Source organism: Ochotona curzoniae, unplaced genomic scaffold (genome assembly GCF_017591425.1).
Source record: "Ochotona curzoniae isolate NIBS_2020 unplaced genomic scaffold, NIBS_Ocur_1.0 contig_291, whole genome shotgun sequence".
NCBI classification, from domain to species: Eukaryota; Metazoa; Chordata; class Mammalia; order Lagomorpha; family Ochotonidae; genus Ochotona; species Ochotona curzoniae.
In genome coordinates, this window is record NW_024465649.1 from 5,068,346 (window position 1) to 5,092,926 (window position 24,581).

Consider the following 24,581-nt stretch of genomic DNA (forward strand, 5'->3'; position numbering starts at 1 on the left):
GTTAGAGGGAGTTGAGGGTGACACAGGAATGCACTTTGCAAAAATTCTGACCTTCACACACTTAAAGACTAGGAGATGAGAAGAGAAAAGGAGGGACAGAGAGAGGGGCCAAGAGAGAGAGAGAGAGAGAGAGAGAGAGAGAGAAAAGGGGAGAGAATGTTTACGGTTATTTAAAATACAACTAGCTGAGTTTCTTCTTAATTGGCAATTCTTGACCCTGGACTAGAACACACACAAATGAAAAGTTGCAAAAACAACACCAGACATTAAAAGATGCTGAACCAGGGTTGACATTGTGGCGCAATGGATTAAGCTATCGCCTGTGATGCTGGCATCCCTCTGAGTGCTGGTTCAAGTCCCAGCTGTTCCATTTCCAATCCAGCTCCTTGTTAATGTACTTGGGAAGGTAACGGAAGATGGCCCAAGTGCTTGGTCCCCTGCTACCAATGTGGGAGACCTGGATGGGGTTCCTCGTTCCTGGCTTTGACCCGGACTAACTCTGGCCATTGTCACTCTGTGTTTCTCTTCTCTGTAAGTCTACCTTTCAAATAAATTAAACGAATTTGAAAAAAAAGAAAAAAGAAATGTGCTGAACCCTGGGGGGTACAACTTCACAGAATGAATGATACATCACTTTGTGTCACAGGGTTATACTTACCTGGCACAGGAGATACCATTACTTTGAGTCACAGGGTTGCAAAATTCTTCCTTTAAAAAAAAATTTATTTGTTTGTGTTGGAAAGGCAGACTTACAGGGAGAAGGAGAAATTTAAAAATTCACTACCCAAGTGGCCACAATAGCAGGAGCTGAGCTGATCCAAAGCAAGGAGCCAGGAGCTTCTTCAGGTCTCCCACGTGAGTGCAGGGTCCCAAGGCTTTGGGCTGTCCTCAACTGCTTTCCCAGGCCACAAGCAGGGAGCTGGATGGGAAGAGGAACAACTGGGACAGGAATTAGCGCTCGTAAGCGTGGTTGCAAGGCGAGGACTTCAGCCACTGAACCATCGTGCCAGGCCCAAAATTCTTCTTCCATAGATAATTCTGCTCTATCGCAGAGTGCCATGTGTTAACACAGCTTAATCTCTGTTTCCACTCACCTCACATCAAACATCACCACTCAACAGAAACTCCTGACCTAAACTCCCAAGGACCATGGACAAACGTGGAAAAGGCTGGGGCAGCAGCCCGGGTGGGAGCTGGACTTGGTGATTTGCACACATGATGGCTCTCTCCTATCTCCTGTAGAGGGCAAGCTGCTGAGCCCCTTCCTTGGCTCCTTTTGATTGTCTCAGTGTTAAAGTCACAGATTTGAATGGAATTCAAGTTAAATAGAAATCTTAACAAGCTCTTAATGGAACTGATGTAACGTACCATATGATCACAGGATCTGAATCACAGTGGGTAGATTTCCTCATTCTGATCCAAGACTGCAGGTTCAAGGGGCATCCCGCTGTGCCCCAGGGGTGTCCTGGCTGCCCCACAGTCAGTGTGAGAGAAGCAGGGGAGGCTCAGAAACATAGCCCCTCACAAGGAGAATCAGGAGTCGGCCACAGCAGAGCTGGCTTTCACGGTAGACAAATGCTTTTAGATCTTCTCTTTCTAACACAGGCTTGGAGTTACCCAGACTTTAGAGCAAATCCTGCTCAAACATTTGTTATGACTTTCAGCATGCCTCAGTCTTCTTATCTGAAAAATGACAAGAATAATAATCTTCCATACAGGTACTAGATCAAGCTGCAGCTGCTCCACTTCCAATCCAGATCCCTACTAATGTGCATGGGAAAGCAGCAGAAGATGGTCCAAGTGCTTGGACTCCTACACTCCACACAGGAGATCTGGATGGAGTTCCTGGCTCCTGGCATCAGCTTGGCCCTGCCCATAGCCTTTAAGCCACTGAGGGAGTGAAGCAGCAGATAGAAGGATAGAAGATCTCTCTTGCTCTCTCAGTTGATCTGTCTCTTTGTCTCTCTCTCTCTCTCTCTCTCTCTCTCTCTTTCTCTCTCTAACTTTGCCTTCCAAATACCTAAAATATCTTGTAAAGATTAAATTAATCAAAAAAATATTTTCTGGGTTATGAGAATTGAGATAAATACGGCATGTCAAGTGCTCCAAGTTCTGCCCAGGGCTTACGGTAGGAGAGCCAGGGGAACGGAGCAAGAGCAGGGCTGTGATGGTGGCGAGGCAGGCCCAGGATCTGGCCCAGGCATCACTTGATGTTGTCGAGCCTCTCCTCTTTGCCAGCAGTGCTCACTGAAGCCTGGAGGCCCAGGGTGTCAAGAGGAACAAGAATATCCACTGTCTGAGAGCCTTGTGAAGAAAGTGAGAAGGGCAACCCTGCCTCACCTCTCCATCACGTGCCTCCTTCATTGCTATACTCAGCTTCAAGACCATCCACGTTGTCACCTGTCTTGTCCCTAATTTACAAATTCTGCCAAACTCAAAAACAAGGGTCAGTATAAAGTTCATGGCAAATGTGTATGATGGAAGAACCAGGTATGGGTTTCAGAAGGTTTTGGCACCAGTCAGTTGTTCAATTCAATTTTCCATGAGATTTTTGAAGAAGCCTAGTATTGCTGGCCAAGTGCTTGTGACCTTGGGAGGAAGTGAAGGATCTGATGTTGGTGTTCCTTTTACAGAAAAGGTCTCTGCTTCTAAAAAACCTGCCTGCCCTTTGGATTCCGTCAGGGTACTAGGGCTAGCCCTGGAGAAGCTGCACGGGGGATGGTTTGCAGGAACCAGTGCAGGAAGGTAGGCAGTGACTTTGCTAGCAAAAGCCGCACTCACACAAATAAGTTGTACAAGACTCCCTGTTGAACAAACTTTAGAATTTCCCTCGCAGTTGGCAGGCCTGCTGTTTCCAGCCCTCTTCGGCTACTTGTTGGTTCCCCTCTTCTCCCTCCTGGGTTGCTGGGGGGAATCACTCCTCATTCTTTTCTTTCATCTCGTTTCTCCTTATCCTTTCCTCATCACTAGTCCACTTTTCTGGTCTGGAGTTCATTGTCAAGTGCATTTGAATTCCTTAAAGTAACCCCATTTCTACTTTGGCATCATATGTACTCCATTATCCCAATATATGTGGAGTTCCTATCATAAACAGCCAATTTCCTGAATGACTTAATTAGTGCAGGAAAGAGCTGGGTTGGTCATCATTTGAAGGAAGAATTTGGATCATCTACTCTGGGGAGAATTCTGATCACATATTGCAAGGTGCTCTAATTCAGAGTCAAGATGAAACACTTCTCAGCGTTTTGTCTAAGATCAAGTGGAGTCAAGATGAAATTCTGTTTGAATAGTTTCTGATTTCTTCTGATCCCCTAGGTGGAGCTTCAGCACAATGTACACCTCTACATATCAGTGGCTCTCAGTAGCAAATTGTCTCATTTTTGTGTTGTGTTTGACTGGGATGTCACAGACCTCATGTAGACACTCTGATTCTAGCTATTCCATGCAATGGAGAAGAAGGACCTGGGTAGATAAATGGTAACTCTTTAAACAGTGGAGAACCAGTTGGGTCTGGCCCCAGCTCCTTCATGGTTGTGTTCATGAGATCTAAGAGAAATTAGTGTTTCAGCCTCAGTTTGTTCATCTGCCAAGTGCAGTGGCTAGGCCAAATGCCTGCTCTACTAATACATCACAGGACACAAAAGAATGGGCTCCCGGTGGGTACAGCAGGGGTGGGTGTTCCTCTTTTTGGTATTGTGAGTTTGTACTGCCATCTTACACTAATGATAGTGAGACTTAAACTCTCTGTCCTTGTTTGTTTCAGAATCCTTGGCAAAAGGGCAGGAAGAAGAGTGTCTGAGAGGCAGAGGGGCGGCCTTCCCTAAAATGGAGAAAACAGACGGTAGGTCGGCCACTTTCTCTGGGCACGAGGGTGGGGAAGGACTGTTACCATGATCCTAAATGAGCCTCCAAGATGTCTATGGGAGACACTTCCCAACAGGCAGTGCTGGGAGGCCAAATGATGCTCATCCAGTGGATTTGGAGCAGGGCACAATGGAACATCCAACCCACGGGCCACATAAGGCCTGCAAAATCATTTGGTCTGGCCTTACCCAGGCTACCACAGGCAGGATTTGAAATGCAATAAATGTATAGTAGGTTAACTTTTAAGTTGACAGTTTTATATGGCATGAATGATGTTGTAAATATCCAAATGACCCTTGGCAGAAAAAAATTTTAAATTTCCCTGTTGCTGATATAGAGAATAAGAGGAAAACCTTAAAAATGAGACAGGGTAAAATGATATAACTCTCACAGCATTTTCTCCTGTCATCTGTGCACTAAGAAGGCATAATGTGCTCCTTCTCCTTACTCTTGTTTACACACGTGGCATGTGAGGTCAGGGAAACAGGCACACTCTGTGGTGGAAGAGCTTCTGTTCAATCTGAGTGGCTCTCCAAGTCATTTGACATCTTGGAACACTAGCCCTCCCCAAGTACCAGTTAGCCTGCTGTGCAACAAACCATTCAAACATTTAGTCACATAAACACACTTAGTGTTTCCCAAGGCTTCCACAGCCATTGTTCTGGGCAGGGTTGGATTGGCTAGTGTTTCATGGGCTCACTCAGGTATCCATGGTCTTCTGGGTGATGTGGTTGGGGCTGAGAGACTAAGAATGGCCTCACTCATGTCCAGCACAGTAGCCTAGCAGCTAAAGTCCTTGCCTTCAGCATTCTGTGATCCCATATGGATGCTGGTTCATGTCCCACCTGACCCACTTCCCGAGACAATGGCCCCAACCCCTGCCTCTTTCTTTCCCCACACACGGTTATCTTGCATTCCAAGAGTCTGACATTCTCCAGCATGTCCCTAGAAGGGGTCCCACAGGGCACCAGCCAAGTCCTCCATGTCCTTGGATCTGTCACCCTACCTACCTAACTGCACCTGCTCCTCTGCCCCTCTGCCTCCCACAGCTGGTTAAAGACAGCCCCCTACCTTCAGGCAAAACACAAGAGAGGGCAAAGCTCCCTGGCTGTCTCTGCCTTTTGAAAAATGCTCATTGAGTCTCCCTTTTGGCCAGCTACCCTTTGAGCCACTTTCTCTCCAGTGCCACTTTTCTCACTCATCTCCTTCAGAAACTGCAACTAGACTTTGGGGCTTTGCTTCCATCCTTAGGCACACCTCGACTGGGTTTAGGCACCTGCTGCTCCAGATGCTCTCTCATCTCCCAGAGTCCTTCCTTCAGTCCCTGTGTGATTCTCAGGCTAATGGGATGTCTCCAAGTGCTTCACCAGGGCCTGGAGGTCTCAGACCCTCCCTTCTCTCTTTCTTTCTTTCTTTCTTTCTTTCTTTCTTTCTTTCTTTCTTCCTTTCTTTCTTTCTTTCTTCTTTCTTTCTTTCTTTCTTTCTTTCTTTCTTTCTTTCTTTCTTTCTTTCTTTCTTTCTTTCTTTCTTTCTTCCTTTCCTTCTTTCTTTTCCTTCCATCCTTCCTTCCTTCTTCTTTATTTGAAAGGCAGAATGCCAGAAAGAGGGTGAGAAACAGAGAAAAAGGGATCTTACATTCACTGATTCACTTGCAGGTGGCTTCTGGCCAGGCCAAAGCCAGGAACCAGTAACTCCATTCAGGTCTCCCACGTGCATACAAGCATCCAAGCACTTGAGCCATCACCTTCAGACATCCCAGGTACATTACCAGGGAACTGGATCTGAAGCATAGCAGCTAGCACCCCAATATGGGATATAGGTGGTATGGTAGCTTGTATCACTGTGTCACAGGGACCTTCCTCAGGGCATAGCAGGCTAACTTCCCACCTGCTGTGTTTGAGTCCTATATGGACGCTGGTTCCTGTTCTGGCTTCTTCATTTCCAATTCAACCACATGATTATGGCCTGGGAAAACAGTGGAGGATGGCTCAAGTGCTTGAGCCCCTGCACCCATGTGGGAGACCCAGAAGAACTCCTAGTACCTGACTTCTGATTAATACAACTGTGGGCACTGCAGCCATTTGGGGAGTGAACTAACAGATAGAACATCTCTCTCTTTCTCTCTTCACCCTCTCTCTCTTTCTCCTTCTTTCTATAACTCTGCCTTTCAAATATAAATAAAAGTAAATCTTTTTAAAAGGCACTGCACCAAAATGCTTACCACTTGTATCTTACCTTCTTTTTCCTGCCTCATTTTCTTTTTTTTTTTTTTTAAGATTTATTTTTATTATTTTTTATTGGAAAGGTGGATATACAGAGAGGAGAGACAGAGAGGAAGATCTTCCGTCCGATGATTCACTCCCCAAGTGAGCGCAACGGCTGATGCTATGCCGATCCAAAGCCAGGAGCCTCTTCCAGGTCTCCCACGCAGGTGCAGGGTCCCAAAGCTTTGGGCCGTCCTCGACTGCTTTCCCGGGCCACAGGCAGGGAGCTGGAAGGGAAGCGGGGCTGCCGGGATTAGAACTGGTGCCCATATGGGATCCTGGGCGTGCTAGGCGAGGACCTTAACCACTTGTGCCACCGCGCCGGGCCCCCTGCCTCATTTTCTTATGTCCCCCTTCCCCCTGAAGCTGTAATCCTCAGAGCTCAATATTCCATGGAGAGGATCTCCCTGAATCCTTCTGTGCTCTACTTCGAATCAGCCCATCCTGCCTCTGCGCTGCGTGGGCAGCACCTGCTCTGTGCCACGCTCTAACACTCAGAGCAACAGTGCTGCAAGTCATATGACAGATGGAGACCTGGAGGCCCAGGGAATGGAGATCATTTTCCTAGTACCTTCTAGGCAGGAGACCACAGCCTGGAATCAGATCCGGCCAATTTGACCTTGTGTTGATTCATGTGATCTAGCCTTCATTCTGAGCAGGGACTGTCCTGCTAATTAACTCCAGTCCTGGCCCTGATCCCAGAGCTCTGAGCTGCTGCATACCTATCATCAAGTGGAATTAGTTGGGCAGAAAGTGACTAGTGCTTATGGGCATCACTGCTCATCAAAGCACAAACTCCCCACCAGGTCCAACACACACCTTGCACCAGGAGAAAAAGGAGTAAAGAGTGATGGGCAACAGGAGCGCTCTATGGTGGATTATCCTGTGTTTGTGAGAGAGAGTGAGGGAGAGAGAGAGAGCGCGCATCCATAGTCCTAGCATAGGAAAGCACTTACTAAAATTTTAACCCCAGGATGGTGGATGAGTGCCCAACTAACTTCTCTTCTCTCTTATGGAAGATTCCTACTTGATGGTGCTATTGTGTCTGTGCTCTGGACCGGGTCCCAGAGCTGCTGGCGTGTCAGTGCACGTCCGTGGAACAGAGGCGATAAGTAGATAAAACAGTCTGTCCTGCAGGAGCACTCCTTGCTTTCTGGGCTGTCCATCTCTCTTCTGTAGATGACTATCTCCTCTCTGACTGGCCCTGCCCTAATGATTCGGGGGCTGCTGAGTGGACCAGGAGGGTGGGAGAGCAGGGTGCACCTTGTAAAAAATAATAAAATGATGAAAGATATGTCTCTCATTTACTGAAACTGCTAGAGTGCTTCTTTGGGGAAGAAGAAAGTTCATAAAAAGCATTGTGTGCACTATCAGTTGGGAGTACAGCTGGTACTGAGGTAGCGTTTATTCCACAACCACCGGGGGAGCCCAGGCACCAGCAACTCCAGAGCTCAATGAAGGCCATCCTGTGAGCCAGCATCGGTGCCCACCCTCTCCCCAGCCGTAGCAGTGACACAGCTGCCCTGCCTGTGAGTTCTTCAGTCTCCCAGCTGCACCTAACAGTGAGGGCTGGGAGCCTCGCTGTGTCCATGACCCGCTAGTTCATAACCTGGGTCTGTCTGGTTGGTTGTGTTTCATTATCTGATGATACCTGCACTTCTGTAAGCACAGGAGCGCCCACCTGGTAGCATCATTAGGAAATGAAGGAAAAAGAAGAAATCGGGCAGGCAAAGTAGAAAGAGCTGATCCCAGATCTGCCGTCAGCTTGGGCAGGGCAGGGGCAGCCTCTATGATGCTCAAAAAATCCTGTTATTGGATTCTTTTTTTCTAATTGTATAAATTTTTATTTTTTATAATTTTTACATATTTGATTAGGGTAAAAAGGGTCAAGAGCTAAAGGAAAGTGTGTGAAACCATTGCTTCCACATTCTCTTCTTTCCTTCCTGTATCTGGGGGAACAAGCCACACCCAGCCTTCTAATCATCCCAGAGTCCCCGATGTGCGGCATGCTCCGAGGGTTCTGCTCAAGTGGTTTTGATAGTTCAACACTTCTGTATTGCTGTCGATTTTGCCACTCTAATCACAATGAAATCTCTCCAGACTCCACTGGCTGACATAGTCCACCTTAAAGTCTCCGTTTGCCCAGGTATTCACTGCCAACACTTGGCTGGGGTAGTTGATCAGTTTATTCTGTCCTCTGTCCCCTATTATGGTACTAGGTGTCCTTTGCAGGCTCCAGTGTAACTGCCATATCCTCCAAGTGCACCTGGATATGCTGTCCAGTGCTCAGCCTAAACCACTGAGGAGGCCCAGCTCTGACACATGCATTCCATGATCAGACTTTGGAACCTGCGATTTGCTCCATGGTTGGAGTTCTGAGTCCAGCGATTCATTTGGGGAGATTCCAAAGAAACTTCATATGAAGTGATCACAGACCTGATTCTTGTGTGTGCTTGCCAACACAGGGTCCAGCATAGTCCATCGCCCCAATAAACCTACATGCACACTGTTAGTTGCAATTGCTGGGTCAGTTGTCTCCAGCCCTGTCATCTATGCAAACTAATGGGTGTGCAGTCCAGCCTGATCCTGCCCACCACACACTCGGCACCCCACACAAACCAGTGGGAGCTGTAGCCTAGTCAGAACGACTTACAATAACTCCCACCAGCCCCGCCTCCTGCCCTGGTTCCTGTGCTTGCCAGTATGTACAGTAGACTGGTTCTGTCTGTCTCACATCCCATTCAGTGCTTATACATGTCAATGGGCATTGAAGCCTGGTTCAACCCAACCAGCCCCACTATCCAGCCCACACATGCACTGGTGGATGCCACTCTGTCTAGCAATGCCTGTCCAGTCCTGGTTTTCATGCTCAGCAGTCAGAATGGCAACCCAAGAGGGAGGTGCCCACTGTTTCCCTAATAGGCTCAGTCTCACTCCTGGATCTTGCACTCTCCAGGTGGTACTGCAGTTTAGCTCAACAGAGTTCGCCCACCTCCACCCATGTGCCAGCATCTGCTAGCTGATGTTGTGGCAAAGCCCAACCAACCCTCACCCCTCTGGCTTATGCATGCACTAGTAGGACTTCTTCTTAAAAACAAACAAACAAACAAACAAAAAACTCTTTTTCTCTCTCTCTCTCAGTTTAAGATGTATTTATGTTTATTGGAAAGACAGATTTACAGAGAGGAGAGACAGAGAGAAATATCCTCTGTCTGCTGGTTCACTCCCCAAATGGCTACAACAGCTGCAGTTGGATCAATCTGAAGTCAGGAACCAGGAGCTTCTTCTGGGTCTCCATGTGGGTGCAGGCTTGCAAGGCTTTGCTTCATCCTCCAATGCTTTACCAAACCACAAATAGAGAGCTGGATGGGAAATGGGGCAGCTAGGACACCAACCAGCACTCATAAGGGATGCCTGCACTTAGAGGTAGAGGATTAGCCAGTTGAGCAAATGTGTCAGGCCCAAAACCCAATTTTTTTCCTTGCTTATCTTTAACTCCTTTCACCCTGACCTTGACATTGGTCTTACAGCAGCTTTCAGGGCCTCTGGCTTGTCCTTCCTGCCCCGTGCAAGAATGCATTGTGGAGGCAGTCAGTCTTGTGGGATAGTGAGTTAGGCACGAACCTGTGAATGGGAGCACCCGCCCTCTGTCTCCCCTCCCAGCCTGCCTTCAAAGGATGGCTTTGCTCTCAGAGTCTCTACAGGGCTCAGTGGGCAGAGGCTTCCAGAGAAGCCCTGAGCAATGGGGAGCCTTGTCACTTTGGTATTCTCCAGGGTCTAGGCTACCTTGAAAAGTCATGAGGCCCATAACCTCTTGGTGCCCCCTTTTCCCTCACTATGTTTTTTTTTTCCCCAGTCTGTGAAAAACATATTTCCATATTTGATAGGTCTTTTAAAAATGGCTTTCATGTTTCCTAAACACAGCAATTTCCAAATAGAGGAAGCGTTGACTGGCTTGTTGGGTCAACTGTCTAATCACCTGCTAGTGCTGGGACTTCATGTGGGCGCCAGTTCATGTCCCACCTGCTCTACTTCCCATCCAGCTCCCTGCTTGTGGCCTGGGAAAGCAGTAGGGGAGGACCCAAAGCCTTGGGATCCTGTACCCACGTGGGAGACCTAGAAGAAATTCGTGGTTCCTGGCTTTGGATCAGCTCAGCTCTGTCATTTGTGGCTATTGGGAAATGAACCAGCAGATGAAAAAAATCTTTCTCTCTGTCTCTCCCTCTCAGTAAATTTGCCTTTCTAATGAAAGTAAATAAATCTTACAAAAAAAGAACAAATGAATTGATTGCCCTTGAGTCTGTCTTCCAGTTCTTTTTAACTTCATGTGCCTGGAGGCTCAGACATCTGAGGAAACTTCCATAACTCATATTTTACAAAAAGATTTATTTATTTGAAAGGAAGTTACAGAGGGAGAGGAAGAGAGACTGCCCAAATGTCTGCATTGGCCAGATCTTGGCTAAACTGAAGCCAGGTGCATGGAATTCCATCCAAAGCTTCTGCGTGGGTGCTGGGACCCAAGTATTTGGACCATCCTCCGCTACTTCTTTAAACCCATTAGCAAGAAATTGGATAGGAAGTGGAGCAGCTTGGACTCATATGTGATGATGTAATCATTACAGGAGGCAGTTTAATGTACTGTGCCACACCAGTGGCCCTGAAGCTAAAACTCATTGATATCTTCGTCTTTTGCAAGATTTCCTAATACCTATCATGGTAAGATGAGTTTCTTCTTGAATGCTCAGATAGCTGTGGATCTCATCCCCGCAAAACCTCCTTCAGCTGTTACTTCCAGTCAGAACCCTGATTTTGGCAAATTCCTGACCACTTCAGTTCTGCTGAGACGTCACTCCAGCCCAGGAAAGCAGCATTCAACACTTTCGCTGTGCTGGGCTGCAGGCAGATTCCACAGTAGCAGCTGACGCACTGCAAACTAGAAACCAGTCCCTCTACCCGTTTCCTGGTAGACACTGGATAACTACACAATGATTTAATAAGATGGTTTCCCAGTACAGCTCCAAAGACCAAGTGTCTCAGTGTAATTTAGAGGCCAGAACTTGGGCTGTTTGGCCTGTTCACCCTGTGGCTCTTACTAACTTGGTACTGTTTTTGTTTCATTTTCTTTTCTTTGTGTGTGTGTGTGTGTGTGTGTGTTATATCTCCCAGCCAAAGACCAGTCCTTTCTGCAGAATGAAGAGAAAGACCCTCCCAAGAGCCATCCTTACTCTGTGGAGACCCCGTACGGCTTTCATCTAGACCTGGACTTCCTCAAGTACGTGGATGACATTGAGAAGGGCAACACCATCAAAAGAATTCCAATCCACAGAAGAGCCAAGCCGGCCAAGTTCAGCACTCTGCCCCGCAACTTCAGCCTTCCAGACAGTGGGGCTCGCCCCCATGCCGCTCTGCCCCTGCAAAGCTGGTCCCCAGCCGGGTCGAGGAAGGTACTGCTGGGGACCCAGGAGCACACCCAGTCCCTGGCTCTGGGGGATCCCCTGCAGGCCTCAGCTAGCAGCAGTGCAGTGAGCTACCACAGGAAGGTCCTGCTGGCAGAGGCTAGTAGACAGGGGGATGCTCCCGCTCTTGAAAACACGGAGAATGCACGACCCCACTTGCTGAGAGCATCCAGCATGCCGGCCACACTGCTGCAGAGCAGGGCCTCAGAGGAGTCGAGCCTGAGCTCCGGCACCCCCATCCCTCCTGCCCTCCCTCCTCTTCCAGCTGAAGGCAGTGTCTGTGACATCACCCTTGGCTCCCTGGAAGGATTTGCAGGTGTTCACAACTCCAGCCCTGGAGCAGTCACCCAAGCACAGGTTGGAGAGTTGGGACACCTGAAGCCAGGAATTTCAGAGCTGGTCCTGGAGGGGGCTGGGACTACTAAAAGTGACATGACAGCTGTTAATCACCTCTTTTTCCCAAGTCCTCCCTCCCCAGTCACCAGTCCACTTGTAGTCCTAGAGGATGCAGAGGACAAAACCAGAGAAGCTAAGATGGTGTTTAGCCCTAGTTCCTTAACACCAAGCCCTCCACCTCTGCCATCTCCCATCCCTGAGAATGAGTTCCCTCTAGAAGAGATCGAGCTCAACATCAGCGAGATCCCACCACCGCCACCCATAGAAGTAGAGGTACAAAGCATTGGCATTTGGGTAACAGAGGAAAGCTTGGGGCTTGCCAGGTTGGATCATGGCAGCATTTCCAGCCTGAAGCAGCAGCTCTTAGACTTGGAGAGTGAGTTGTCTGGAAGAACCAAGGAACTGGCCCAGGTCAGAGCTGCCCTACAGCAGCAGGAAGAGGAAGCCAGGACTAGGGAGCAGAGAATTCAGGAGCTAGAGTGTGCTGTAGCCCAACTTGAAGATCAGCTTAGTCAAGGGAGCACCAGAGATGCTCCGGGCCAGACTGATGCTGCCATGAACACTGACCCTCTTCAGGGACTCTTGATCAAGGAGTCATGCGACAAGAGCATTGGGGCCAACTTTCTGGGCATCACAGACTCAGAAAACTGGGGGGTCAGGGAAGAGGAGACTGTTCTCCTATGGGGACCAGACAGTCAGTTCAAAGGGGACCAGCCCCCAGCAAAGCAGGTGCTACCCTCCCAGCTCTCACTGCCAAAGGGACCTGAAAACGTCCTCGCCTCCCCTGTACACAGCTGCCTCTCCACTGAGCTCAGGATTGAAGAAGGAGGCTTTGAGCTGGAGGGCAGCCCGCAGGGAGGAGCTGAAGGCCTTTCCGGGGAAGCACGAGGCTGTCGGCAGAACAGTGACAGAGAGGGAGCAGGGAGGGAGGAAGTCAGTTCTGAGCTCCCTGGCAAGGAGCACCCAGGAAGGCCACCGAGCTCGCCAGTGGATGCCACGATTGGGCAATATGTGAAGAAAATCCAGGAACTCCTGCAAGAACAGTGGAACTGCCTGGAGCATGGGTACCCGGAGCTGGCCAGCGCCATCAAGCAGCCGGCCTCCAAGCTCAGCAGCATCCAGAGCCAGCTGCTCAGCTCCCTCAACCTGCTGTTGTCCGCCTATTCGGCCCAGGCTCCACCGCAGAAGGAGCCCCCAGCCTCCTCCCCGCCGACGGGTAAATACAGATGCCCGAGACAGGGACCCGGGCCTCCTTTCCCCTACGAATCAGAGGGGGAGGAAGTTTTAATAGCATGAGTTTGTTCAAGATTTCAGCACTACCAGGAACCCAGTGGAATAAAATCTGATCTGTGTAACAACAAAGGCTCAGGACCTGTACTCATGCCCATTCTCTAAGTCAGGTCAGCCTATGCAGTTGCACATACAGTGTATACATGCATGCAGTGCACACATACATGCAAGCATACGTGTAGTGCATGACATATGAATGCAGTTGTAAGTGCTCACATAGTGCAGCTGTACTTACAGTGTGAATATACATTCAGTTGTCCATGAAGTGCATACATTACCTGAGATTGTATGATGCAGTGCACACACACATAGCTGCACAGTGTATACATGCATGTCATTGTGTCTACAATACATTCCTACATGCAGCGCATACATGCATGTACTTGTATATATAATACACCTTACATGCTGTGTATATAAAATACATATATTGCATATATTCATGCAATTAAATATATAGCACATGCATATACACAGTCATACATACTGTCTGTATCTACATACAGTTGCATGTACTGTGCACCCATTCATGTGGTTGTACATTTGGTACATGCAATTGTGTGTAGTGCATTCATAGTTCAGTTTTGCATATAGTGCATGCATATACTGGATATATACATTCAGTTGTTTGTACAGTATGTACACATCTGCAGCTATTTTTTAAGATTTTTTTTTTATTAGAAAGACATATTTTACGAAGAGAGAAGGAGAGATGGAGAGAGAGAGTTCTTCCATCCATTGGTTCACTCCCTGAATGGCTGTAATGGTCAGAGCTGAGCCGATCTGAAGCCAGGAGCCTCTTCTGGGTCTCCCATGTTGGTACAGGGTCCCAAGGCTTTAAGCCATCCTCCACTGCTTTGCCAGGCCACAAGCAGGGATCTGGATGGGAAGGGGAGCAGCCAGGACACCAACTGGAGCCCATGTGGGATGCTAGCACTAGTAGGCAGAGAATTAGCATACTATACCGCCATACTATCCCCACACCTGAAGTTTCATATACAGTGCATACACACTTGCAGTTGCACATGACCACTGTATACATGCATGCAGCTGTACATATAGTGTAAATGCCTGCTAAGAAGGACAAAATGAAACAGAAAGCCAGCCCACACTCCATTTGCCTAGCCCTGCTTGCAGTACTGCATCCACCCGGAAGAAACTAGTTCCTTGCATCACACAAAGGACACCCGTGGCCCTGCCAGGCATGCTCCAAGCCCTGGCCTTCCCTCACTGTTTCCTAGGCACTTGGACTCCTTTGGTTTCTCAGTTTTTCTCATCTATTACAAGTGTTCTGTAGCCTGCTTTTGGAAGAACAAGGAATCCTTTAAAAGTTCATGGGAGATGTCTATTATAAAAAAGCTATGTGTGGATTTCAAAAGATTTTTGCTCCAAAATAAACTTTTAATTTTGTTTTTCCATGAACTCTTTGATGCACTGTGGTATATCCTGAGATCTGCAGTGGCCCACTGAATAGTTTCTCTCTGTGTGTATGTGTGTCAGAGAGAGAGGGAAAGAGACTGAACCAGACACACTTGGAACTCAGCCCTTGGGCTGTGCCCCCTTCCCTGTAAGCACAGCACATGCTCCTCGCTGTTGAGGAAAGCGGGGCCGTAGTTCGCTTTGCTCAGTGGGCAGTGTGTAAGTGTGCTTTCAGCCACAGACTGTAAGTTGGCTGCATTTTCTTTGTTCCCGCACTGGTTCTAGTCCTGCTCATTGAGAAAGGTCTCCCATACCATCAAGCATAGCATAAGGAAATGTGTGCCCTTGATCCCATGTCAGCACAGTGTCGTGGCTACCCCCATTTCTCAAGTGTCAACTTGCATGTGAGCTGGAAGAGACTGCTGGAGTGCCCATGAGAAGGGGGGACACTGGACCTCCAATGTCCCAGCAGTCCCCTACCCCTCCTCTGTGATCCACACGCAGAGTGGCATTGCTAACACCAACAGCTCTACTGCCACTGATCAGAAAGCTAACCTTGCCTCAAAACCCAGACATTTAATTGACATTATCCAGTTTCCATGTCCCCTTCATACATCTGCAGCCTCTCTCCCCTGCAAGCCAGAGTGCCAGGTATCCCAGAGATCCTTCTAATCTGTGATGTTGTGTCTGCCTAGAGATCTCTCCGTCGACCAGCCTTAAATCCATTATGAAAAAGAAAGACTATGGCTTCCGTGCAGGAGGTAATGGGACCAAAAAGAACCTTCAGTTTGTTGGGGTTAACGGTGGGTAAGCATCGCTTGTGAAGCCCCAACTGCCTCCCCTGCTGCCCGCCCTGCTCTTGTCCGTGGCCTTTCCGTTTCCTAGGGGGAGGCATCTGGTTCTCATTCTGCACGGGAATTCATCTCAGTGGCCTTTTAAAACACCCCTTCAGGCGTGCAGATCTGGCTCCTTGCCAGCTGGGCTGGTCTGTGGAAACCTCTGCTTTCAATATGTCTTGACTGTGGTCCCCTCAGGGCCGGGGCTTCGGTTTGAGGGGCTCCACGGGTCCTTTGAGGTAGGCAGTTAAGCTGCACCGCAGCCTTAAAAGGAGGCCAGCCCGTTGTTTAGTGAACTTCACGTTTCATCCATTCAATCCCTTTCTTCCTTTAACTGACTGTAAACCAAACCCCACTGTTTCACAGAGGGATGAAAAACACAGCAGTCTGTTGACTTCGAACACAACCAAGCCTTAGCATGTTTAGAAAGCTGAATATTGGATTTGAAATGTTTTTTAAATCGGTCATTCAACAAACATTTTTTAAATGCCAGCAGTGTGCCAGGAGGGGGCAGGGGAGGGCACCCAAATCTCACAGATCCTGCTCACGAATACTACAGAAGTAGGAAATGCTGATCTTGTCAAGATGAGGGAGCATGATGCTGCAGAAACCCAACAAGGAGGGGCCCAGCCCAGCTGGCGAGGCTGCCCTGCCCATTCAAGTCACAACAGCTGTAAGCAAGGGATGACAGCAATGTTCCAGGTGATGGTTGGGAAAATATCAGCCATGATGAAATAGGCTGTCCTGGGCAAGCTATGTGGCTCTCTGTAGCCTGAGACAGTACTGTTTTGAGCTGTCATCAATTCATGGAAAGAGAAAAATTAACTGAGCATGGGTCCTATCTCCCAGCTTAAACACCTGCAATTGTCCCCACTCTGTATCCATGCCTGGAAGGTCCAGCCGGTGGCCTTAGCCTGCCCCACTGGCAGCTGCTGCCTCCCATCTCCTCTCCTTCCCTCCACTGCACGGAGTGCAGGCCTCTCTTAGGGAGCTGGTGTCTGCTCAGGTTCTCCTGGCCTCTCCTCTGGATCTATTACTCTAGGACAGGAATTCTTCCCTGTGGTTAAATGTTGGAAACACCAGGCAAGTTCTTTAAAATCCTGGTGTCTCTGTGCCAATCCTGAAGACTCCAGCTTAGCAACTGTGGAGTGCAGCCAAGTATTAGAAATTCTCCCTATCCCCAGGGGTCTTTCTATGAAAGTAGAGACTGTTTGCTGTAACTAAAATAGCCCTTCCTGCCATCACTCCATCTCATGGCCCTGGTCCGTGTATTCATCATGCTTATCACTGACTATAAGGTATTTCCATGTGTGTCCCACCTCTCCCTATGACACCGTAAGCTCCAACAGCAGGGACTTGGGTGTCGCATTTAAAACAATCCTTGGCACAATAAATGTCTGTTGGATGAATGAATGAATGAACTTCCAGGTGAAGTTTTTACAGAAGCAATTCTAAGATGAATACCATTGAATAAGTGTAATTTAGTGTTCACTCTCAGCATCACAACAGCCAGGGCTATGCCAAGCACAAGCCGGGATGAAATAGCCATGGTTTGAGCCAGCTAGAATGTGAGAACACAGAGGAGCAAGTGGATGTGCAAATCTGGGGATCTGAGGACCCCTATTCTGAGAAACAACCTCTGCTAGTTTGGTGGAGGCCACAGCCACTGGGCCTGTAGCTGTGTCCAGTAGCCTCATGGCCTGACAGCGCCATCTTCGCTCCAGCACTCACCATCAGGGTCTCCTCTTGACACCAGCAGAGGAATCAGCAGATCTCCCAGACTCTGCTCTGTGGTCCTTGTTGGATCACCCCCATGGAATTGCTTATCCTTGAATATGGGTGTTCCTGGCAGAGAAAGGGACACGAGCCCAGGGACCTGTGTCCTCGCTTTTGCTGTGGCTAAGAAAGGTGGTTGCCATGTTGGGGAGTGGGCATCTCTGAGTTCATGCCTAGTGTGAGCTGGGCTGTAGCAAAAGGGCTGCAGGGAGGTGTCCCTGTTATCCACAGACATGAAGTGTCACCAGACCACTTGGAGCACTCAGAAGGTGGGAGGAGTCCAGAAGGAAATGATCCTGTAAGAGCTAGGGTTGTTTGCTTACATGAACACCTGCAGCCCAGGCTGTTGATCCATTTGCTGAAAAGCATACTGTTCATTATCTCTTCTTCCCAGACCACCTCCAGCACTCGAGCCAGACCTCTTGGCCACCTGCTTCTCAGAGCCTAAGGTCCCTGGGATCTCCCATGCCCCTGTCTGCAATGGCCACAGTGGAGGGTGTGTTTGGCAGGCCAGGGAGGGCCAGCCAAGGCCCACCTGGTCCTCTTTGATGGGGACTTGGGCACTGAGCAGGCATGGGACAAGGCCCCTTTGTCTCCCTCTGCAGCTACGAGACCACCTCCAGCGAGGAGACCAGTGGTGAGGACAGCTCCCCGGAGGACTTGTCTGACAATGAGGCTGAGAGAAAGCGTGATGGTCCAGAGCACCTGCGAGCCAGGGATGCCCACTCAAGCTGTGAGCCCGGGAAGGGTGCTCCTGGGGACACCAGCAATGCCAGCCAGGAAAGGGGGCCTGGGGAAGAAGCCCCCCATGCCAAGGCTGAGAGGTGAGTCACGTGTTTCTCTGAAAGAGACCAGGGTGTTTGGTCAGCCTCTGGTTGCATCCTATGTTCCTTTGCTCATTCATTCTCCCATGCATTCACCAGTGTTCTATGCCAGGCCCCAGCTCAGCTAAACAGAGGCAACTGCTGTTTTCACGGACATTGCCATCCCAGCCAGAAGTCTGCATATAAAGCCAACAGTTTACCTTGCACCAGAAATAGGAAGGACTTTACAGCTATTAGCAAGTACAACTCATCAAACCATCCTGCAAGGTAGAAATTACCAGAGCTCAAACTTCACAGGTGGAGAAACAGGCTTAGAGCAGTGAAGCGACACAACTGACAAAACAGGGATTCTGGCCCAAGTGTTTTTGATTCTTATTCACATTTTTTTCTGCCTCTCTCATTGGCCATAGTGACACAACTCTGTCTTTTAAAGTGACAGAGTGTGAGCTGGCAATGGGACTTAACAGACTAAGCTGCTGCCTTTGGTGCCAGCATGCCCTACTGGAGTGCCTGTTCAAGTTGTTCCTGCTCTGCTTCTGATCTGTCTCTCTGATCAAGCTCCTGGGGAAGCAGCAGAAGATGGCCCAGGTGTTTAGGCACCTGCCATCTCCATGGGACCTCAGATGGAGTTCTAGGCTCTTGACTTCAGCCTAGTCCAGCCCTGGTCATTGCGGTCAGTTGAGGAAATGAGCACTCCTTTTTCTATCATGTGCCTTTCAAATAAATTATCTAAATCTGTTTTTAAAAGCAGTGACAGGGCCTTCCAGAAAGACAAGAAGGGTGCTGCCTTCACAGACTCTTAGATTCAGGTGTTGCCCCTGGCATGGTGATCCTTGGGACAAGCATCCTTATGAGCAGAGAGTGCCCCTGCTTCCCCAGGCGTTACACATCGCTGATAATGGTAGTCACCTGCTGGTCTGATTGGGAAACTGTATGAGAAAAAGCAAGCAAAATGGTACAGAGTAATCTCTCGGTCCATGCGAGGATAAAGCTAGGCAGTGCGCTTAGCGTTGTTGCTGTCCCCAGCCTGGTTGCTGAACCACAGGGGTGTTCTTCCACAGCAGTGTAGACAAGGTTTGTGTGAGCAAGGCAGGCCTGGTGGTAACTGATTCCTTGTGGTCCCAAGGGAGTCTGCCGTCATCCCCACTGGGGGGGAGCACTTGTCACTGCAGCCTCACCTCTAGCAGCAGTCATCTGTGTACTGCTGGCTGTGGGATTACTCATGGTGCCCTTCACACAAGAATAACTGGAGAAAGGTTGCTGGCATGGCTCAGAGGCTGTGGATTTTTCTAGTCACTCAGGGAGAACATTCAGGGTCAGCAAAGAGCCCTCCACTTCCCAGCATGTCGGGAGCTGCCTGGGCCCACCACCCCTGCAGCTCAGGTGGAAGAGGCCAAGTGCTCTCAGGAAGGGCTTGCAAGCTGAGTGCACTCAGCATGCTGTGTGCAGCCCAGATTCCTGACATTACCCTGTCCTGTAGTTGCTGCCCTGTTTGGGTATTCAAGCTACTGAAAGCGAAAGCATTAAAAAAAAAAAAAAAAGATGCCAGGGGGCCTGGTGCCATGGCATAGTAGGTTAAACTGTTGCCTGTGACACCAGCATCCCATATGTACCCTAGCTTGAATCCTGGTTGCTCCACTTCCAATCCAGTTCCCCAGTAATGCAGCCTTGAGAAAGCAGTGGAAGGTGGCCCAAAGCCTTGGGATCCTGCGTCTGTGTGGGAGACCTGATAGAAGCTCCTGGCTCCTGATTTCAGACCAGCCCAGTTTCAGCTACTGCAGCCGTTTGAGGAATGAGCCAGTGGATGAAAGATCTCTCTTTCACTCTGTCTGTCTGTCCTTGTTTCTAAGACTCTGCCTTTCAAATGAAAATAAATCTTCCCAAAAAGTCAACAAGGAGGGTATCTGTATAAGTGCATATGCCTGTTTTCTTTAGGGATCAACCCTCAGAAGAGTTTCTTACTGCCTGCCGGGCCTTGAGCCAACACCTGTCAGAGACCGGGACCATCACCGACGGACTTCCGGTACTCGGATTTTTCACTGACATTTGCTTTAGCCCCTTAGCTCCACTTGGGTGAGCTTGGTCCCTGCCTTATCAGCATTGGGAGTGTGCATACAAGAGGCCCCCGGGTGCTGCTACCACAATGGAGTGTTATGCAGGGAGGAGGGGGGTTAGGGAAGCAATTCATTTGCACGAGACAGCAGGCCAGGGAGGAGCTCGGGGATATTTGCCCAGTTGTTGGGCATCGCCCTGAGTGTTTGTTGTCAACCTCTGTGGTTTTAGCTCCACATTGTCCCATGGTTTCTCGTGGGGGAATGAAACACGCACATGATACGGACACTGTGAGTTCTACTCCCAGGCCTCTCATCAATGAGAATCAGGGTGGGTCAGTTAACTGTCCATGCCCTCAGTGTCACTATCAATAAGCAGCAAGTCCTAGGCAACCCCTCTCTAGCGAGCTTGAGGTCTCCTTTTAGACTAAAGATACTGGCGCAGTTGTATTTTCCCAAGTTACATAGAAGCTGACGGCCCTGGGATGGAACAACCAGAAGCACCTTAACAACCCCGGTCATTGTCTTTGTCCAAGAGCCCTGGAGTGAAACCAGTGCTTGGGACTTGCCCTCCCCCCATTTTGATGATTACCTTTCAGCTGCTCTGGCAAATGGCAGTCCTCAAACAAGAAAGAAAGAGAAAGAAAGAAAGAAAGAAAGAAAGAAAGAAAGAAAGAAAGAAAGAAAGAAAGAAAGAAAGAAAGAAAGAAAGAAAGAAAGAAAGCAGTCCTTACACTTTGAAAACAACTAAAGCACATCCTTTTAGTTTTGTTTAATCATAAATTGGGTGTCAGCATGTGTTTTTCTTAGTTGTAAAATGCTGCGACCTCCCAGTATCTGTCTAGTAAAAGCACACGAGGTCCCAGTTAAGTCTCGGCAAGTAAGGTCAAGTAGGCTTACTGTGAGGGTCAAGGAGAGGATGTTAGAAACCAGAATATATCCCACAGATCAGCAGAGGAGAGGGGAGGGACGGAGCTGGGAGCAACCAGAAAGGAGCCCTGGCCGGGACACCTCAGACTGGGAACCCCTTGGCATTGGACTCTCTTGGGGTTCCAGAGGCAGAGCCTGAACGCCATCAGCCAGGAGTGGTTCCGTGTTTCCAGCCGGAAGTCGTCCAACGCTGCAGTGGTGGCTGCCTACCTCCTTGGAGTACAGCCTCTGTCTCCACATCTCCTGAAGCTGCTTGTCAACCTGGCTGACCACAATGGCAACACGGCCCTTCACTACAGCGTGTCCCATGCCAACTTCCCCGTGGTGAAGCTGCTGCTGGATACAGGTCAGGAGTGGGGGCTGCCTGGGTGCGAGCTGGGCCCCTGCCTGCACAGAGATTCTCATGTCACACTCCCACGGGCCAGGAAATCACTCCCTATCACAGGCGCCTCCTGTACTCTGGGAACCAGGCCAGGCTGTTCTGCTCTATTGCATCATCTCTTCACTCCAGCACTCCCGTGATGGACTCAGGAGTGCTGTTGTTCTCATGTTACAGCTGAGCAAACAGACGCTTGGAGACTGACAGAACGTTCTTGGGTCATGGTACTGCTGATGAGAGGGTCTAATCGGGTCTGTCTGGCTGCAGAGCACTAGAGAAAAACCTGGCCTTCCTGTGTCCGTAAGAGACATTTTATAAAAGGCCATGCGTCTGACCAATTGGATTCTCCATGCTCCACCAGGTGTTAACTGCCTACATGTGAGGTCACCCCACTGGCCACCACATCAGGGGGCAGCCCCCCCACCCCACTCCCGGGAGCACAGACAGCCCACCAAGTGGAAATTGTGGCTCTTCAGGGAGGGCCAGGATGTGGTTTAAGGCTTCACAACAAGCAAGCTCATGTGCAGTGCTGAGAGCAATGAAGGTGGCCTGGAGCAAGTGTGTTTCCAGCAGACAGAAAAATGTCCAAGTTGGGGAGAGAATACCTCCCGAAGAGCAGAAGGCTTCTGGCTTGGGTGGGCTGCGACCCAAGGCTAGCAAGGTAGGTTAGAGCCACAGCCCAGCAGATTTGAAGAGTCAGACGATCCAGTTTGTACTTCTTGGGAAGGTACCAGGGCGTCAGTGCAGGTGTTTGTGTAAGAGATGCTTGTGGACAAAGAGCAAGAACCCGAGAGCTTGGCACAATGGCTCAGTGACTAAATCTTCACCTTGCATGTGTCAGGATCCAAAACGGGTGCTGTTTCGTCTCAGCTGCTCTACTTTCCATCCAGCTAGCTCCCTGTTTCTGGCCTGGGAAAGCATTCAAGGATGGCCCAAAGCCTTGGGACCCTGTGTGAGAGGAAGCAGAAGAAGCTCCTGGCTTTGGATTGGCTCAACTCTGGCCATTGCAGACATTTGGGGAGTGAACCAGCAGGCAGAAGATCTTTCTCTCTGTCTCCTCTCTGTAAATCTGCTTCTCCAATAAAAGTAAATAAATCTAAAAAAAAAAAAAAAAAACACACACAAGAGGGAGAAAAACATAATGATGGAAACAAAGCAAGACAAAATGAGAGATCAAATAAAACAGAGACAGATACAAAAGATAGAAAAAAGAGAAGCTACTTAATGGAGCAAGGTCTTGAAGGGTCTGAAGAAGTCTGGGCTTCTCCATCGAGGCAGGTGAAGCTAGCTTAGGTAAGGTGCTGGCTGCTTATTCCTCCAAGGTGGAGGCAGAGGAAGGAGAGGCAAGTCAAACCCCAGAGAGTGTTAAGAGGCAGTACAGGGACCCGGCGCAATAACCTAGTGACTCAATCCTCGCCTTGCACTCACTGAGATCCTATATGAAAAGGCAGATATACAGAAAGAAGGAGAGAGAGAGAGAGATCTTCCATCACCAAGTGGTCACAACAACTGGAGCTGAGCCCATCTGAAGCTGGGAGCCAGGAGCTTCTTCTGAGTCTCCCTCACAGGTACTGGGGCCCAAGGACACTTGGGCTGTCTTCCACTGATTTCCCAGGCTGCAAGCAGAGAGCTGGATGGGAAATGGAGCAGCCTGGACATAAACTGGAGCCCATATGGGATCCTGGCACATACAAGGCAAGGATTTAACCACTGAACCATTGTGCTGGGCCCAAGTTGCTCATAAACTTGTTAGAAGATATAAGTGGCTCAGGCCAGGGGGACAACCGAAGATGTGGCTGCTAGACGTTGCTGCTTTGGGAGGCTTCCCCTGAGTCCGCTATAGCAGCTGAAGATCCACAAGCATGGAGTGTGGTGGGTGCTGGGGAGAGTTGGCTGGAGGCTCCACTCCTCCCTGTCCTGCACAGAATAGGTGTCACGATGACAGACCTGTCCCCTTCCCAGTCCTGGACTGCTTGTGAGGGCAGTTGCAAAGCAGCCAGGAAGCTTGCTGCAGACTGTAAAGGGCTGTGCAGCTGTGGTCTGTGACGACAGCAAGGCCACGGGCTTCATCTTCAGTGCTCCGTCCTTTATTTCACTACTATAGAGGAGCAGACTGTGCTTTGCCACGTGAGATGCGAGTCTATTTTCTGAAGAGATGAAAGGGAACTGGCAGCCTGAGGCTTGTTTGCACATCTTCAAGGCAAGCCTAGGGGAGTCCGGGGAAGCAAGGCAGTACAGCTACCACTGCTTCATCAGAAGGTGATGCAGGAATTATTACTGCATTTGCATCTAATTATGATAGTGGTTGGGGGCCTCGAGAGAAAACTGCAGGCGAACAAGCCATACTGACTCCACTTTGCCCACTGGCATCTTGGTAGCACCATTACACATTTCTGCAAAATGACAGGGCAGAGGGGACCTCAAATCAATGTTGGCCTTCTTCGCCTTGCAAAGAACTTGTACATAATCCTGCTTGTAATTTTTTCATAGACCAGATTTGTTGTAACGAATACTTAATTCCACAAGAATGTCATTCTGAATAACAGTAATGACAGTTAACATGTATGGAGTGCTCATTGTATGCAGTGCAGTGTGCTAACTCAGTAAACTCACAGTCACGCTGCAAGGGGCTTCTGTTAGTGTCCCCACTTCACAGAGGAGAAATGCTGAGAAAGGCCAGCTGTCTTGACCCACAGAGGAACTTTGATTATTGCCCTATAGAGCCACATAGGTTCCCTGGGGTAAGCAGTGATATGTGGAGGACTTGTTTTTCTCACAATACTGCCCTTGAGATCTGGGGTCATTTACAGACCAGCTTTGGTCTGTGGTTGCTTTATTTATTTTTAATATTTATTTATTTATTTGAAAGTCAGAATTAGAGAGAGAGAGATCTCCCATCTGCTGGTTTACTCCCCAACTGGTCACAGTAGCTAGAGCTAAGACAGGTCAAAGGAGCTAGACCAGCTAGAACTCCATCCAGTCTCCCATATCGCTAACAGAAGCCCAAAGTAGTTGGGCTATCTTCCACTGCTTACCCAGGTGCATTGGCAGGGAGCTGGATCAGAAAAGGAGTAGCCAGGATTTACGGGGTGTCTA

General features: G+C 49.1%; 1 protein-coding gene across 1 annotated transcript in view; it reads left to right on the forward strand.

Annotated features, from left to right (window-relative positions):
- Window positions 1-3,825: 3,825 nt before the first annotated feature.
- The window catches only part of KANK4 (KN motif and ankyrin repeat domains 4), a 30,599-nt gene continuing 9,843 nt past the window's right edge, over window positions 3,826-24,581 (forward strand). Inside the window, exons 1-6 of the mRNA XM_040978646.1 lie at window positions 3,826-3,841; window positions 11,295-13,196; window positions 15,385-15,496; window positions 17,907-18,125; window positions 20,061-20,148; window positions 21,233-21,452. Of these exons, the coding sequence (XP_040834580.1) occupies window positions 3,826-3,841; window positions 11,295-13,196; window positions 15,385-15,496; window positions 17,907-18,125; window positions 20,061-20,148; window positions 21,233-21,452 (2,557 nt within the window). The remainder of the gene's footprint in view (window positions 3,842-11,294; window positions 13,197-15,384; window positions 15,497-17,906; window positions 18,126-20,060; window positions 20,149-21,232; window positions 21,453-24,581) is intronic.